This window comes from Gymnoscopelus microlampas (genome assembly GCF_963454915.1).
Source record: "Gymnoscopelus microlampas genome assembly, chromosome: 3".
NCBI classification, from domain to species: domain Eukaryota; kingdom Metazoa; phylum Chordata; class Actinopteri; order Myctophiformes; family Myctophidae; genus Gymnoscopelus; species Gymnoscopelus microlampas.
In genome coordinates, this window is record NC_139940.1 from 40,846,327 (window position 1) to 40,864,084 (window position 17,758).

Consider the following 17,758-nt stretch of genomic DNA (forward strand, 5'->3'; position numbering starts at 1 on the left):
GTGACATACATTAGGCCGCACTCACACAGCTCGTGCAGCAAAGCACTGCATTTTAACATGTTACATATTTCACGTAGTGTTATGTTTTGGGACATGTTTTTTTATGAACAAAATCAATAGCCAAAAGCCATGTATATCCAATCATTTCCCCAAAACATTTGATTAATTCCCAACCTTTTCCAGGCCTGGAAAACAGTTTGTCTAACTTGAAAATATTTCCAGGAATTTCATGACCTTGAGAACCCTGCCTTTATGTGTGATTTCCTTCTAATTCAATTATTAGTCTTGTGGACATACAACATGCATGCACAAAGTATAAGATGTTAGTTACTTTTCAGTGTCCAGAACTCCAGATCCACGAATACTACTTTTTTTTTGATTAATTGAATACTTTATTAGTCAGAAATGTAAACAGTATGTGGTACAGTAAGACATTAAAGTTTAAAGGATAACAAAAAACAAGTACTTTGTGGTCCTACAGTATGTAGCTGACTACCAATCACATGGCTTACGTCACTGGTTTGTGGCATTATTTGGGATTCTGCACACAGAGAAAAAACTTTTAATATTGTCCAAAAGCTTTCTAGAGACCCCACATCTAAATTCGGCAGGTGGATTATGTCAGCAGATTAATGCTGGTATTTTAGAGCACTGTACCGGAATAGCCTACGGTTTGCCAAATTCTGTGTGCATGTGCAGGAAGTACAACCCTGATTCTCCCCATTTGTGCCCAAGTACCGTATGCTCATTAGCAATATTCAGTCAGTCTTCAGAAATAGTCTAATCTGACACTTCAGCTGTTTTTGGGCGGTGTAACCGCCCCTATATGTGAGGTTTAGACATCGACATTCGCTGCACTGTGATTGGCCACCATTGTACCCCACTAACCCTGCACCGTGATTGGCCACCATTGTACACGCCTAACCCCTACACATTCAATGCAAATCTATAATTTTCTTTAAGTGAGCTTCCATCACTGTGATGACCACTAGCTGTAATATGATTGGCTGACTCTATTGGCTGACTCTATTCAGCACTGTGATTGGCTAGCGAGACACATGACACATGTGCATAGTCCTATAAATAGGACTATGCACTTAAAAAAAAGCATTTACCGGTATGTTTTTTTTGGGGCGGTGTAGCCGCCCCCTATAAGTGAGTTTTGGACACCGACCAAAAAATGTGTGTACCCCCCAACCCTTCCATTGTTAATGCAAATCGATACTTTTTTCATATCAGCCAATCACATTACAGCTAGTGTCATCACCACTAACTGCAATGTGATTGGCTGACTTTGCAAATTCAGGACTGTGATTGGCTAGCGAAACACATGACACATGTGCAGCCCTATGAATAGCAGTATGGACTTTAAAAAAAGTCATTTATCCTTTTTTTAAAGTGAGTCATGTTGTGATGACCACACACCGCCCACTTCACACTGGGTGTGATTTTTTAAGTGAGTCATGGGTCTGTGATGACCACTGTGACCACACCGCCCACTTCACACTGGGTGTGATTTTTTTTAGTTTGTTGCGGTTTTACCATATATATAAACCAGGTATATAAACATGTATCATCATACATGATGACACAAGTACAGTATGACCCTGCTCTGTAAGGTGCAACACAGCCTCAACGCAGGCAAAAATACCAACACGTGCCATTCCAACACACAATACACAAACAATACATCCTTTGTTGAAGAGTATTTCAACATAGAGAAACATATCGTACCTCAATCCAGGGGTTCCCAAGCATACTGTGGAAGTATTCTGTGGATACATACAACAGGTTCAAAGATTCAAATGCAGCCACTCACACCTCAACTACACAGACCTTCGCAGCCACTACAGCAGTTGTTAGTGTTGCCCATTATGAAGTTATTCCAAATGGATATGCAATACGTTCACACCCTTGCGGACATGTGTTGTTGAGATACCACAGTCTAATTTGCTGGTCCTACATGAATAATGTAAATCCTGAGTGGATCAGTACTTTCGTAGTTGTGGAGATGGAGAAAAAAAAAGTGGTCCTTACCGAGTCTGGCACACAGCACACTTTTGTGGCAGGGAAATTCCTTCCCATCGTCAGACTTTAGAGTAACATCACAAAGGTAGGAGCTGTGGAGAAACACAAATAGATCCACAGCAGAGAGGAAATAGAGAGATTATGTACAGTTATTCATATATATATATATATTTTTTTTAAAGCTAAAGGACGTATTAACACTAACCACTTTTTCTCGTTGAATTTAGGTTTGTTGCCGTTTTTCTTGTGTATAACGTTGACCTTTCCCTTTTCATACTTGACTCCATCCAGACTGTCAAAGAAGAGAAAGTAAATGATGATGATCTAAATAATCTCAAATTGCATGCTTCCTCCAGGTTAAAGTATCGAATAAAAGCCGCTTTGCCTCCTCACCGTGCAGACAGACTGCCCAGGCCAAGCTTCTTTGCGATGCCCTGTAAAGTCTTAATGGGGTCAGCTCCTCCCTCACTGGCTCCGGTCTTGTCACCTTTGCCTCCCTTTCCCTTCTTCCCAGGCTTGGTGCCCTTGTTCTTTACCTTATCCCCATCGCCCTTGGCTGTGGGTGGCAGGGAGCGATAGACGTCAAAGGCAGATCGGTCTCTCAGGTCGAGGTCCTGCAGGCTGCTAATGAGTTTTCCCTGTATGGGATCCTGGGCCTGGGAAAATACAACGACACAGTGTGAGGGAATATTTGGATGCCAATACTGGCATCCTGAATAGCATTGCTTGAGCCCTTTGGCTACGGCAGTGGTTCTCAATACTTTTTCATGTCAAGGACGCCCAAATTAATGTATTTGGCCACGGATCCCCATCTGAAAAAATGTTGTGCTAGGGATCCCCCATGCAATGATTTGTTGTTAAAATATTCCAAAGATATTCTAACTGTTTCATAATGTTTTCAGATATTTTGAAAATAGCCACTCACTCTATATAGGTTTATGGTTTGATGCTATATTAACTAATTTCACTGGAGACCCCCTGGAACACTCAATGACCCCTGGGGTCCTTGAGAACCACTGGGCAAAGGTATTGCTTGTCCTTATACCCCTAACATTATTGAGGGAGTGTTTTATAAACATTTGCATGTCCAGCCCAGGCCGTAGGTTTTACTACCATTTAATGAGATTTGATTTCTGTGCAAAGATTGTTATCATGGTAGCTGTGGATGGGCATTCGTTCTGTCATATCAAGCAATGCCACAAGATCTGAAGCTCACAGCTGGAGGCCTGGCTGTCCGTGGGTGTGGTATGATAAAGGAGAAAGAGTGAGGGAGAAGTGCTTCTTTGGGGAGGCAGTGAGTGGTCGAACACAGAATTGACCATCCTGTATTCATTGTGTATTTCTTCTATAAATAAAGCTAATTTTTTCACCTTGTGCAAAAAATATACATTTTCTACAAGAATACATTATGAAAAAAAGCTTCTCTCAACAACATGGATAAATGTTCTTCACCTGGTTCTGACTCTGTGGGGTCCCAGGTAATTTGGGCCGGACCCCGTCCACCAGCAGCTCACAGGAGTCAGTGTAAATGAAGTACAGAGCATACTCCAGCATCTCTGGGGGTATTTTTTCCAAGATGAGCAGGTCACAGCCCACCGCGTCCTCACTCCGTCTCACCTCGCCATCCACTTCCTGCTCACTATTCTCGAGTGCAAACTGTTTCCGGAAGAACTCGGACCTCATGGAAAGGATGTACTTGTGGGCGGGGAAGGTGCGGTTTCCTGCCTGTAGCGTCACGTCGTGGATGTTGTCCGTCTCGTCCACCTCCTCCAGGAGGCTTCGGAAGTGTTGAAAGAAGGCGGACGGGGAGGTGATGGGGATCTCAAACAAGCTGAGTGACAGAAAAGTGGTGTCAAAACAATAATGATTTTTAAGCTTTTGTCTTGTTCTGCAGGACTATGCGATGCAATAATATACAATAAGTACATTGTTGGTAGTATTGTGTGAATAATTCTGTGTTGGGATGTCATTGTATGAAATGCCAAGGTAAATTTCCCGTATGAACCTCCTGTTCTGTAATAAACTACTTTGAAATGTTGAGTTTTTGTTGAAGCCCCATATGAAGAGTGAAATCATTTCTCTCAAAATCACATAAATGTCATTTCACACAGCTCCATTACTTTTTATTACAACAGCTTATAAAAATAAATGAAGTGAGTTAACGGCTTGCAAGTGATGTCGAGGCGAATGGCGTCATTCCTCATTGACTTTCACTACCATTGCTAACGAATGCCCATGGCAGGCTGGTGGCAGCCTTTCCGAAACAAAATGGAAGTTGGGATGATTTTTGAATAGCCAGTATGGCGCTTGATGGGTTTCAGGGTTTTCTAAGCGTGAGGCACGGCACGTCCTCCCTGGTGAGGTGCCAGAGCATTTCAGAGGTGGCACGGAGAGATGTGAGGTGAAAGGGATAAACAACCTACAAGTTACTGTAGTTATTATGCCTGCAGATTCACACACGGTTGCAACGTTTTGTATCATCTACAGCAGTGGTTTTAAACCTTTTTCATATCAAGGTCCATTATTTATTTGCCATTTGAGCTACAAACCACCATTTGATGAGATTAAGCCTCTCAGACCCAAGACTTTAGAATGTTTTGTTATCGTTGGATATACGGTTTTGACCACAATTCCATGCTGTATTGATGTTGGTACCATAGGAGAGATAACAGGCAAACGTTGATCAAAATAACAATTCTTTAATTAAGTAATGCAGATGTTTAACAATAATTGAACTCTTGAGAGTGTAAAATGAAACGTAAGGGTTCATTTGGTTTCATTTTACACTCTCAACCAGGTGGTCCCCATCATTTAGCTGGGGACCACCTGGAACCTCCTCAAGGACCACTGGTGGTCCCCGGACTACTGGTTGAGAACCACTGATCTACAGTAACTGTAAAATCAATGAAAACAAGGAGCACTTCTTACTTTTGATTTCTATTTACCGCCCTCCTACTCCATGCTCTCGTGCTCATTCATTTGTAATGTCATGCGTGCGTGCGTGTGTAAACTTAAGCTTGGCAGTGGCACAACTAGCGGCGTGCTTCAATTAGGGAGTTGAAAGTGATGCATTGTCTGTTCACAAGGAAGAGCCTCAGTGGACCTGACTCTTTCTTTTGTCTCTCTTTCTCTCATAAATTGGCTGGTGCAGATAGTAGGCCTTTCAAGCGTGAAGGGGGACTCAGGAAATGGGTGGCATTAATTGTTGTCTGCATTTCAGTGTGATAATTAATCATTTTGATAACGGATGTTGAGTCAATGCTGAATTGTAGCATTTTAGTAGTTACATTTATAACATTTTGCAAGGTAGAAATTATTTTGGCATGTAGCCCATTTAAACACATTTACTCTTCATAAATTAGTAAACAGAGTCATTACTAGCCTAGGGGAGCCACTATTCCGAGGCCCTTGTATGAAGGGAGGCTACTGTCTCAGACTTTGAAAACCTCTGCTTTAAATTATATCGCCCAAATTCTTTTCAATTCTCTGTTGTGAAACGTGCCATAGAGGGAAGTTACAGGTGTGGAAAAACAAATACATGGAGTTGATACTGAAGCATGTCTACTTTAATGCAGTGCCATTTTTGTCTTTTGAGCCATTATAAAGTGGTGTTTTTAACCCATTTTGGGCGGGAACCCCTATTTGTAACTATACCTTTCAGAACGGGAAACCCTTTTGGGGTTCTTGTTGCTATGTACAGTATATAGTAACATACATTTGTTGTAATTTTTTAATAAATATTTGAAGTTTTTCAGAAAACTTAGGTCAGGATTTAGAAGACGTTTTTAGAATCGGCCTCAGGTCTAAATGGGTTAATGTAACCACATTTTCACATACATGTGGAACCAAATGTGAAAAAATCCAACAACAAAAAAAAATAACTACAACGTATCCATTAACCATATACGGTACTTTCTTGACCAGGATCCCCAAGGGGTCTACTGTTTTCCTTTTTTTCCTCTTTGATTGTAATTATTATGACATGCCCACAATAGGGACGCTAGGATTCATGTGGTCAAGGGGGACAGTACCTACCTGGTTTTAGGGTCAGACTGAAGGACTCCGAAATTGCGACCCTTGGAGTCCACGGTGATGCTGACTGCTCGGTGGACATTGGTGAGCTTTTCCAGGCGAATACGCTCATACCCCTTTCCAGCATCTGAGTGGCCACACACCTCCACACCACCATCTGTAACTTCAAGAGAGGCGAGCATTCAAATCGAGCAGTAGTATTACGCAATATGTAACACTTTGAGATTTGGTTCAAATATAAAGTGTGTTAGAAATACAATTTATTATTATTATTAATTCATCCACAACTATAAATTCCACGACATCTTGTAACAGTTTGATTACTTAAAGATTAGGTGATATACTGTCTATTCCCTCACCTTTCTTCTCCTCATACTTCTTGTACTCCCCAGCCCACACGCCGCTGAAGCCCTCGCCTTCCTGGGTCACAAACATCATGTTGTTCTTGCTGAGAGCGATGTCCGACATGAACACCTGTCGCCTGTATGCCCACCTGCACTGTCTCACTGAGCTGCCCGAGGAACGCCAGCAGAACACCTTCACGACAGGGAAGGTGAGAGACAGAGAAACAAGGGCAGTGAGTCAAAAGAGAGATGATTATAATACATTTATTTCAGTGCACATCAAAAGCTGTTTTCTCCTCTTATGCCAAGTGTCAATACTCACTCTGCCAGCTTCATCCAGGGCCAAGAGGGACACCTTTTCTCCTCCTCCCTCGTTCAAAAGCTGGGGGTCCACACGGTGATCCAGGGTTCCTCCAGTTACTAGGACCTTCTTGATGTTCAGTTGTCTGCCAATTACAAGACAAAAAAAGAAAGTTTAAAGCTGAAATAAGCAATCTTTTGGTAATAACAAATGAAATGACCCCATGTAATATTCAGGCATGCAAACAGCCCCGAGGTGAAAAAGGTGACAACATGTTGTTTTCTTTCGGGTCAGGTGTCACACAATTGCCCTATTTGGGTTCAAAAAGGTGACTGTAGCTGAAAAGTGACACTTTTGCATGCCTGAATATTGATGTATTGAGATTGACATTCCCAACAAGTTTCAGCACCCTCATTCTACTGCTGTATCCAGCTTACTGTTGACGGTCAGCAGGTATAGTGGCTGGCTAGTTGATAATCTATGCTCTTTGATCAAATAAAATTGTATGTCATAGTTGCATTTATTATTATAGGTATAGCATTTTTTGAAGATCGCCATTTCCATTTGATCAAAGGAGATACACTGTCTCCACAGTAGTCGACACAACCTCGACCTAGTTTGTTAATGTGGTTACGATGCCATCCAGATTTTCCCTGTATAGAGGGCCTTTGCCACTGAGAACGGAATACTTATTTATGCAGCTTTAGTTCACAAACTGCGCAACTAATTAACATAATTAAGAAATGCTGCTAGTCATAAGCAGAACAATATTTAACTATAGTATATAAAATAAATCCTGATTTCAACACAATTATATACAGCACTAACCGAAATGTCATACCAACAACGTATAACAGTCCTATAGTCCGTTTCACCTTGAGGCCAGCTTCTTGCATTGGTAGTCAGTCAGCAGGTAGACGTCACCCTTCTCTGTCACAACCACTGTTGCCCCATTACTGGCAGCTGCCATGGCGATTGTGACATCCTTGTGGTGCAGGGCTGACACCTGCCGGGGGGCTGTCACACATTTCTCCCCGTTGGGGTCCAGCAGGTACCCTGGTGGTGGGGAATGGGATAACAGATGACAGAGGGTACGGATCACCCAAGTAAAACTGGAACAATGTCATAACATGGATTAATAGTACATCTACAGAAAGAAACGTGCAACCTGTGCTGCTGCTTCTACCATGAACGTAGACCAGAAAACGGTATTATTATTAAGTGAGTCTGACCTACGTGTAGCTTAAATGAAATGAATGAAGATAAAATGCATTCAAATAAGAATGAAACGCTAGGCCCAGACCGGGGCACCTAGGCTCTAAGTAGCCTGACGGCGCATCGCGGGTTTCAGTCCCGATCCCGACGGCCTTTGCTGAATGTCACTCCACATCTCTCTGCCCGTTTCCTGTCAAACTACTATGCTATCAATAAAGGCATGAAAAAGCCCAAAAAGAAATTGAAAACAAGGAAAAAAGAAACGCTAAATGTGTTGCCGTTTTAAAGCTGCAGCTTACCCAGCTGTCCTCCATTGAGTCCCATGGTGTAGACTGCCTCCCTGGTCCACAGCACTGTGTGGAACCTCCCAGCTGCCACTCCAATCACGGTCCTCCCCTTCAGGGTCTTACAGGACACCTGCACATCGTTTTATACAGTTAATACAATAATATATATGTCTTTGTTATGTCAAAAAAGCTGAATTCACCAAAAAGACAGTTGTTTGCACTTAATGTCCGTGAAGACATAACAACTGAAACATATCTCCAGGCTACGTTTCCCAGGGGAATGGCCTCTCAAATGCAAAGCATATGATTTTCCTTTTCTTTGTAAAATACACCTCGACTCGGATACACAGTAAAATCCTCCGTGGAAATGTATCAATTTGTAACTCTGAGAGTATACAAATGTGACCAAATCAACTCTTACAGGTCCATTTTGGATACATTTGTTTACTCTGAGTGAAATTAACTGAGGATTTTACTGTGTAGTCTAGCTCCAGCACAGGTTATTCTTCCTTCTTGCCTTACCTGTCGAGGGACGTGTGCAGAGGCGGGTGGAGGAGATAGGCCGAGCTGATGAAACGTGTTGAGGCCAAAGGTGTAGACGTAGCCCCCCTCTGTTAGCACAACTGTGTGGTCCTTGGCTGCAGCTATCTGAGAACAGAGGTGGGACTGCAGGCCCTCCAACATACGAGGAACCTGTGCAGGAGAACACATAAGGAGATTAGGCGTGCAACAGTTAATTAAACTAATCATTCTAATCGATTGTAAAAAAACAAAATGAAAATGAAAATAGCGTAAATAGTATAGATAAACAAGCTCACGACTTTTTTCACTATATTTTGCTGACACTTGTATGACAAAGTCTAATAGGGGGGGCAGTAGCTTAGGGGTAGAGTGGCCGGGTAGAGTGAACTGGAAACCACAAGGTTCCCAGTTCGATCCCGGGCTGGGGCGCTCCCCCAGAGTTAGTGTCGAAGTGTCCTTGAGCAAGACGCTGAACCCTAATTGCTCCCGATGAGCAGGTTGGTGCCTTGCATGGTTTCCTTCCGCCATCGGTGTATGAATGTGTGTGTGAATGGGTTAATGGCACAATCAATGTAAAGCGCGTTTGGATAAAAGCGCTATATAAATGCACCATTTACCATTTTACCATTTAATAGGGCTTAAGTAGTCTCAAACTAATCGATCGTTGATATATAAACAATAAATGTAAAAATCAATAGCTGCAGCCCTAATGGAGACGGGAATGAAAAGGAGAACAATACATTTGGAAGAAAGCAATAGTGAATACTGATAGATCAAAAGCTCATTTTACTTCTAAAATAATCATCTCGTAATCATTTACATCCAACAGATAACTTACCAGGTAAGTCTGTTCATCCCCATGGCCGAGTCGCCCTCCCAGTCCATGTCCACAGGTAAACACCTGGCCCTTCTGAGATAGGAACACAGAGTGGAACTTACACAGGACCACCTAAAAGGAGAAGACAAAATAAAACATTGGTATTATATGATATTTACAAACCTTTTTTGGTCGGGGCGTGATCTTTTTAGTTGAACCTCTTTCAACCTGGTATCCCAATTTTGGGCATGTCATAATTATAGGCGAAAATGTACAAACATTTTATTTTTGCCATGTGACACCATCGTATAACAAAATATAAAATTGGGCTAATGTGGTTAAATCCATATTGTTCTATGTACTGTAGGCTATGTGGTTAGCTAGTTTTGTTGGGATTGGTAAATAATCATAGAAGACATATTCGGCTATTTTCTTGTCATACTTTCTTGTGCTGAATAAGTGGCCCGACATCATAATCCGGTCCTCAAATTGGAGGCAGTGATGCATGTCTTTCCATTTTCCTGGCCAAGCCCTCATGTAGTAATAGTAAAACAGTGTGCACCAATAAAGGCCGTGGTACAAGTGGAAAAGCAAACATCATTACTAATACATTGATCCCTTCAAGGCCACAAAAGACCACAGGGATGCATCCTGGAGTATCACATTGATGGAGACACACACACACACAAATGTGGTTCATTTAATTAAAACATGCCATTCTGGGATTAATATTTAACCCCCCAGCACCTGCAGGACTGAGTAGGCAAGACAAAGGCTGCAAAGGCTGTGCCCATGTGTGTACAGCCCCACCGGGGTCGTACTCTGGTCGTGAAAGGGGATCTATCTGCCCCCCACTTTGCATTATGAAATTACTCTGCATCATAAGCCCCCAGGTCAGCAGAGGGACCAAAGCATTGGGTTTCTTACTTCAATAGCCAGACTACGGTAAAACACTATTTTGGTAAATTGTTCCCAACAACAACAAAAAAATAAACCTGGTTGTGAAAAACCTGTATGCAAAACCAGAAGAAATCTTTCATAGTAAATACCTTCAATAAATTCATTTCGTTTTAGATCACCTGGCTGGTACACATAGCATCTGGTGCATGTCTAGCACTGGGGGCAGTGGCATTGGTGCCAACAGCCATAATAATCACATTAAGAGCAGCACCAAAATGTGGCATGAAATGAAACTATAGCCTGGCTGGCTCACAGAGCCAGTGTGTGTTTAACCATGCAGAGCCACAAATGACCCTATGCAAGGATACAGTCCAAGCACAGTCCAAGCGTTTAACACCTGTTGCCCTGTACTCCCATGTGCTCAATTGAATTGAGATTAACAACACCTTACAGAACCAATCTACTGTATAGCACAATGAGGATGACTAAACCTACAGTGGTCTCGCTCTCACATTACTGTGGCCGAGTCACCAATAAATGCCTCATTTGTTTGGACTCGGTGTATCTCTCAGGTAAAATATGACTCATTAATCAAAGCAATGGCGCTGTTTGTAGAATAAAATTATTATTACTTTTTCATAAGCTGATTTACTTTAGAGAAGTGTTCTCAACACTGTTCTCTTTTGGGGTCCAGCACTCCCATATCCATTACGTAGGTAGGTCCCTTACTGTCTTCCCTGAATATTAATATAGTTGTTATTCTGTGTTATATCATACAAATACTAATAAAACATGTTACTGAATGCCAAATAACTGTGGTTGCTGCCGGACAGTTGGAATATCATTTCCCAGGAAGCTAAAAGGTCGTGTGAATAGAAAATATATTTATGAGTGTTAGCAACAGTTACAAATATGACATTCAAGCTTTTATTAGGTCACAAACAGCAGCCAATCGAAAATATGAAACAATAAGCATTCTAATTAATTGCAGCCTACCAAGGAAAAGTCTACAAAAGGCCACTGGAAAAATAACTTACGGATATGTAGGTTATATATGCCTATTTATTTCAACTTTCAAAAGGATATAAGCTCATTTGCTTTGACATTTTGTAGTTCTTTGACAATTTCTTCTCTTCACTGCAGGTTGCAGAGAAGTTAGTTTCAGACTTATTGCACCTGAGGCCATCAAGTCCAAGTGATTGCGGGACTTGGATTGAATGTGGATGACCAGGCTAAATTCCTGCTAAATGAGATATGTTGTTGGGAAAGCAAGAAACAGCTCCCAGAAGACTGTCAATACATGAGTCTTAGCAATAGGTTTGTGAATGTGAATTTGTTCCTTGTTGATGATGTCAGTAAGGGTCACTATTATTTTGATTAAGAAGCATGGAATTCCCATCTCTGTGTTTTTACTGTATCTTCATCTTTGAGCTAGTATGTGTCTTGAGGCATTGTTGGCAAACACTATTTTGCAAACAACAGTTCTGTTAGTGAAGAGTATATTCAGAGTAGGTGCACTGAATGATTATTTAGCAGGAGGCAGGCAGAAACCAGCTATCTTCATTTTACAACTTTTCTTTTTTTAATAAATCAGTTGTATTGCGGGTTTTACAAATATTGAAAGTATTAAAAAGTGCTTCCTCCCAACTCCATTGGATCCTCAAGCTGTCAGTCAAACCACCTAACTCAAACTTTGGAGATGTTCTTTCCATCATTGATTAGAATGACAGAGTCAGACGGAAAAAAACCCTACCTCCACATTAATGGTCAAAAACCTCCTAACTCCACTTGAGCTGTATTTGGGTAAAGTAATGATAATGTAAGGACACATTCAAGTATCTGACAATGTATAAAGTCACCATACCAACTTTGATGAGGCAGTATTGTGTTGTTCTAAAAACATGTTGGACATAATATTTTGGACATAGCTGGTTTCTGCCCGACAGCAGAGATGCTACATCTTAATGGTATGAATGTTTATCAGTTCTAATGGCAATGTATTCTTATTTCTCAGTTTTAACTAACTCCAACTGGCTTCAGTAAAGACAGAGTGAACATGAAACATCTTGTGGTATTTTGGGTTAATCTAACTATGGACTACAGCAAGGCGCTGGAGGTAGAGGACAGGACACCTTTCAACCTTCACCTTTCACAAATATTTCTTCCAGCACCCACAACGTTCTCTGAACAACCCCCTAAGGCGCGTTAGCGCCCCGCTGAGAAACACCACCCTAGAGAGGTTCAGACTCGGGGAGGTCTTTGGGGAGGCAATGTTTTGCAGGGTGACCCAGGTAACATGCTGGATCAAGAACAAGATGTTTTTTTTTAATGCAACACTTCCGTACATAACAGTGACAAACACCTACTTGCCCTCATGAGAGCTGAGACAAAAACAAATTATTATTGGCTTACTTGCTTGATGTAGACTCCCGTCCTGGCAAAGACGTCGACAAGCTCAGGGTGCTGTCTGCTCTCCTGGTTCCCATGCCCAAGAGTGAAATTTGTATTGTTGCCCCAAGTGTACACCTCAGTTGGGTCTGGGAATATAACAAAACAAAAAAACAAGAGAACACCATTTACAACAATAACAGCAGAGACAACATCTCCGCTAGTAACTTGAGAAAAGTGTTTTGGGACAGGAATGTTCCTATTCAGTGTGAGTCTGCAGCCCAGCCTTTTTCCCCCATTAAGTAGTAGCTCCGGGGTGAAGTTGCCTTTAGATATCAACTGGAGGCTGGCCAGCCTGCTAGGCTGTGCAATTTTGAAACTGATTCGCCAAAAGTCTGATTCAAACTCAGCCTCCACGTCTCTCCCAAGGCAACTTGACCCTACAATGAAGAAGCCCAGGATAGACTTCTGCTGCTGAGGTCACTGAGGTCAACTGCAGAGGTACTTTTTGTGGAGGTCCGCCTTCTTGTGTGCAGCCAGGTCATGTTGGCCTATTTAGATAGATGCTAGTTATGTTATTTAGACAGACATTGGTATGCGTTTACTTTTTCACAGATGCTATGTATGTTATTTAGATAGCATCTGTGAATAAGTCAACAACATACATCTAACTCTAAGTACGTTATTTAGATCGATGCTAGGTTCTATATCCACCTGCTATACTTTGTATTGTAGCACATACTTGTTTTCTTAGCACTGTAATTACTCAACCACTTAGCCTGCTGTTGGTTGACTAGGGTTCGTGAATCCTATGTGACCCTGTTGTGCTTTCTAAGTCACTCTGGATGAGAGTGTCTGCTAAATGGCTAAATTGCACATTGTCATGCCAGTACAACCAGTCTAGTAAAAGCCAGAATAACTGAGGCACAACAATGTAAATCTAGTTCCAGAGAATGTCTTTTCATAGCTTTTCTTTTCTTACCAGTGTGTTTAAATGCAACATGTGCTGGCCTGTCCTTCATTGTCAAGTCCAGGACAGAGTGACCCTCCTTGTCCTGGGTAGAGAGTAGTCCACCATGCTAAAATAAGAGAAAAAAAAGAGGATGAAACTACAGGACACACTCCCTATATTGCCTTACTGTGTAGTTGTGGAGGCCATTCTAGCCGCCATTATTCAAGTTTCAAATTACAAATAATAATTACATTGTAGAATCTATATCTATAGTATAACTTAACTGATAATGTATCAATATGCCTTACTTCAGTTGAAACATTGCATCTACAAGCATACTAATTGGAGTGTGTGGATAGCATTGCTTTCTAATGATCTATAATCTAAATCTCTAACACCTCTAACTCTCTAACACCCAATCCACCAGCCACCCACCTTAACCAGTGCCATGAGGCAGTGGATATGTCCATAGAAGGCGCTGCGGTGCTGAGCAGTCCAGCCAGACTCCTTGTCTTTCACCGTCAGGTCAGCATTCTTGCACTCAAGGAGCCACTCGAGCAGGGCCTTCTTGCCCAGCGAGGCAGCCAGGTGCAGGGCGGTGCGACCAAAGGCATCCCTCAAAGTGGCTGCATTGTGGCAGTGTGCAGTGAGGAACGCTCGCAGCTGCCCCTCAGAACCACCTGTTATTGCCGCAACCACCTCGTCTGCATGGCGAGGTGAGCTGCATTTTGGTGTGCAGTCAGGTGTAGCTAGGCCCATCCTCTGTCCAGTCCTAACCCTAACCCTGTTCTCCTAAAGACCCACCACCTACAACCAATAGCTAAATAACTACATAAAACAACACAAACAAATACAAAACAAACAAAGAAACAAAAAATCCAGAGAATACCCCTCCAGGCAAGCACAGCTTACCAAATGAATAGTTCCCAAAAAAGAGCTGCACTCAAAGTAAGTGATATATTTATATATGATGATATGGTCGAGATAGTTGGGGTGCTAGAATTGTGCTTGTGTTGAGGTTCCACTGCACCCTAGCAACCCCAGAGCCTTACTTTGACTCGTTTCAATCTACCATTTCGACCGGCAGTACAATACAATCTAAGGTGCTTTCAGTATACAATGGCATCAAGACAATAACAATTAACAACAACAGTTCTATATCTTTTATACAAAATTGTACAAATATTCCAAAAATAGTTTCTCACTTTTAAATAATTTACAAAAAGGCAACCATATTAACAACCCTCTGACATTATCCAGCAGTCCAACCAGCCAACTTGAGGGGAAAGGTTCCCTTTCCCCCCAAAACACTCCGCTGTGCTTTCAAAACTCCATAATTGTATGATGCACCTGGAGAAAGAAAAAGTGAATACATTTACTCAAAATATTAAACCACATGATCCTACATTAAAAACATTAAACATAAGTGAAATCCGTTTTCTTGATTTAGGCATGTGTTAAAGAGCTAAATGAACAAAAAAGATTGTCAGGTCTCCGTGTTGACCTGCAAAACACAGTTGAAAGCTATGAAGACCTGAAAATGCAAAGGTCACACGTTTTGCCTCCTCTGTGATTGATCTGCATTGGTAGCTGAGCTGACTAATGCAGAATATTGCTGACATTACAATTCAGAATCAATGTAATCATAACGCTCTCTCTCCCTCAACTCAATTTCACCTTAGCACCCTGAGCTTGTCGACGTCTTTGCCAGGACGAGAGTCTACATCAAGCAAGTAAGCCATTCCATTTAATATCTTTCTCGGCATGGGAAACATACGTTTACAATTGCCAAAGCAAGGAAAATGCAACAGTCACACTTGCAGTCTTGCACTGCACGCCAGTTTTGCCTCTATGGTCGATCTGCATTGATAGCAGACCAATGCAAATGATTGTTGACATTACTGTGCTTCTTGACAGTTAGCAGCACTATTTCGCTGAACTAGACAAATAGCATGTGACATATTTTGTGGAATCGGGTGCAAATTTGCACAAGGTACTTTAGTTTAGAAGTTTAGTTACTTTAGTTTAGAAGTTAACAACCGTCCTTGAGGCGCTCAGGTAGCGCAGTGGTAAAGTCCCTGCCCACCACCACAGACAGAGGTTGTGGGTTAGAATCCACCGTGGTGCATCCGGCTTTGTCAGGCGTCTATACGAACACAATTGGCTCGTGTTCGGGGGAGGGAAGCCGGGCGGGGAGGGTGATATTGGTCATTGCATCGATTGGATGTGTATTGCACTCTGATATATTACAAAAAAGAAAAAAAGAAAATGGCCACCGATCGGATTAAAATGCTTTTTATTGAACAATATGGAAGATACAGGTACTTAGAGCGGTGCGCCTCAACTTGTTACATCCGTGGCTTGGGGGTAAGCACTTTATATTAGAAATCTGAACGTTCATGTAGATGTGACAGTTGTAAATGTAAAATAAAATCGCAAACCAGGAACAAGTGGTTCCATGACTGTCATGGTATGACAGTCATGTTTCAGGGCTAGGGCGGCACCTGTCAGCAGGGAGTGTTGGGCGGGAGGAGTAGGACGAAGGCCCTACGTCCTCCCGGTGGGGGCTCCTCACTGGCAGTCGAGTCAGTAGGATATGACAGCAGTGATAATAACACAGAAATGTGTGTAGGGAGTAATTAATTGGCATAATGACTAAATTGGGGAGAAAAGGGGGTAAAAACGTTATTACTTTTTTAAAAAGAAGTTAACAACCTTTATCTGGGTTGTATAGGCTTTTAGGCTCTCAGCAATGAGTTGCTGGTTGCAAGGCAAGCATTATTATGCAACAAGGGTGCAGAGCTAGCTTGGCTGGTAAGCCAAACCCTGCCCACTGGACTGCTATAATAACAATGCAATGCATTATTATTTCCTTGCAAGAGCATCAGATTTTAAGGTCCACTTTGACTCTCTAAATAAAACCTTACCAAATGATATAGATACACGTTAATAACATTATGTAATAGCGCAACTAGAGACACCAGAGACACCCAAAAAGCCATATACTCGATTAGATTATCTAACTAGCCTTTAGTTGCAATATTAGCATCGATTAAAGACACTGCAGAAAACAGGGGAACTATTACGTGTCACAACTGCTATTATAACTGCTTAATAAGCCACGTTATTTAACATGCTAACGTCAACAAGCAGCTAACGTTCACACTGACACATCAGCGCTAGGCTACAGTAGCTCCTTGGCTAGGTGCCGGCGCGCGCCGCCGAAAAGAGCGGATCTACAAGCTCACAACGCGTCACGGATGTGACGCCTTGTGAGCTTGTAGATCGGCTATTTTCAGGCTACGGCTGCAGCAGCGAAAGCTAGCAGCGACGTTATTACAGCGGCCGTTTGCGTCGCTTGTTGTTCTCACCTTCCGCTAGATGAAGAGAACAGACGTCATGGAGCGTGCATCAACAACAGTACACATCCACTGTGTCATTATACTGTGAATAAATACAAAACAGCTATGATTGTGCTTTAACACTACAGTCAATAGGGAAACCCTGGTGCTGCAGAACCAGATGCTGTTGATGAGTGCTGCTGCTGCTGACAGACGGGAGGCGTCGACAGTGTTGCCAGACTTTCTGAGAGAAATAAGCAACCACATATGTCTAGGAAACAAGCCCAAAAGAACTATAGGGCGGGGTTCTCAATATGTAGGTCGGGACCCCCAGGGGGGTCCCCACATGAGAGGGGGCGGGGGGGGGGGGGGGGGGGGGGGTCCCCAGATGATAGTGAAGTGACAATTTTAATACTTAAAAAGAAAGAAAAGAAATAGACCATTAGGCTACTCCATCAAAAGTAATCAACAAACTGTACTATAAAGACTGGTCAAACATTGGCCAATTTGTCAAATAATATAGAGGCAACATTTTTGAAAATAGCCAATCTACAAGCTCACAACAATGCCTCGCTATTTTCAATATTTATATGTGGAACCGAGTCAAATTAAATTGAATGCCTCATCTCCT

General features: G+C 42.1%; 1 protein-coding gene across 3 annotated transcripts in view; it reads right to left on the reverse strand.

The window, feature by feature from the left end:
* ibtk (inhibitor of Bruton agammaglobulinemia tyrosine kinase) overlaps positions 1–17,339 on the reverse strand; it is a 32,451-nt gene extending 15,112 nt beyond the window's left edge. For 2 of the 3 annotated variants that reach the window (XM_084053333.1, XM_084053332.1), the window contains exons 1-16: positions 17,158–17,339; positions 14,222–15,136; positions 13,817–13,913; positions 12,859–12,983; positions 9,568–9,678; positions 8,730–8,900; positions 8,220–8,337; positions 7,581–7,761; positions 6,727–6,850; positions 6,420–6,597; positions 6,064–6,223; positions 3,481–3,859; positions 2,422–2,684; positions 2,234–2,320; positions 2,038–2,120; positions 1,735–1,772 (exon numbers count right to left, since the gene is read on the reverse strand). In XM_084053333.1, coding sequence (XP_083909459.1) covers positions 1,735–1,772; positions 2,038–2,120; positions 2,234–2,320; positions 2,422–2,684; positions 3,481–3,859; positions 6,064–6,223; positions 6,420–6,597; positions 6,727–6,850; positions 7,581–7,761; positions 8,220–8,337; positions 8,730–8,900; positions 9,568–9,678; positions 12,859–12,983; positions 13,817–13,913; positions 14,222–14,545 — 2,439 coding nt within the window. In that variant the 5' untranslated portion in view covers positions 14,546–15,136; positions 17,158–17,339. The remainder of the gene's footprint in view (positions 1–1,734; positions 1,773–2,037; positions 2,121–2,233; positions 2,321–2,421; positions 2,685–3,480; positions 3,860–6,063; positions 6,224–6,419; positions 6,598–6,726; positions 6,851–7,580; positions 7,762–8,219; positions 8,338–8,729; positions 8,901–9,567; positions 9,679–12,858; positions 12,984–13,816; positions 13,914–14,221; positions 15,137–17,157) is intronic. The other variant, XM_084053334.1, reaches the window with a different exon arrangement.
* Between the last annotated feature and the right edge of the window lie 419 nt (positions 17,340–17,758).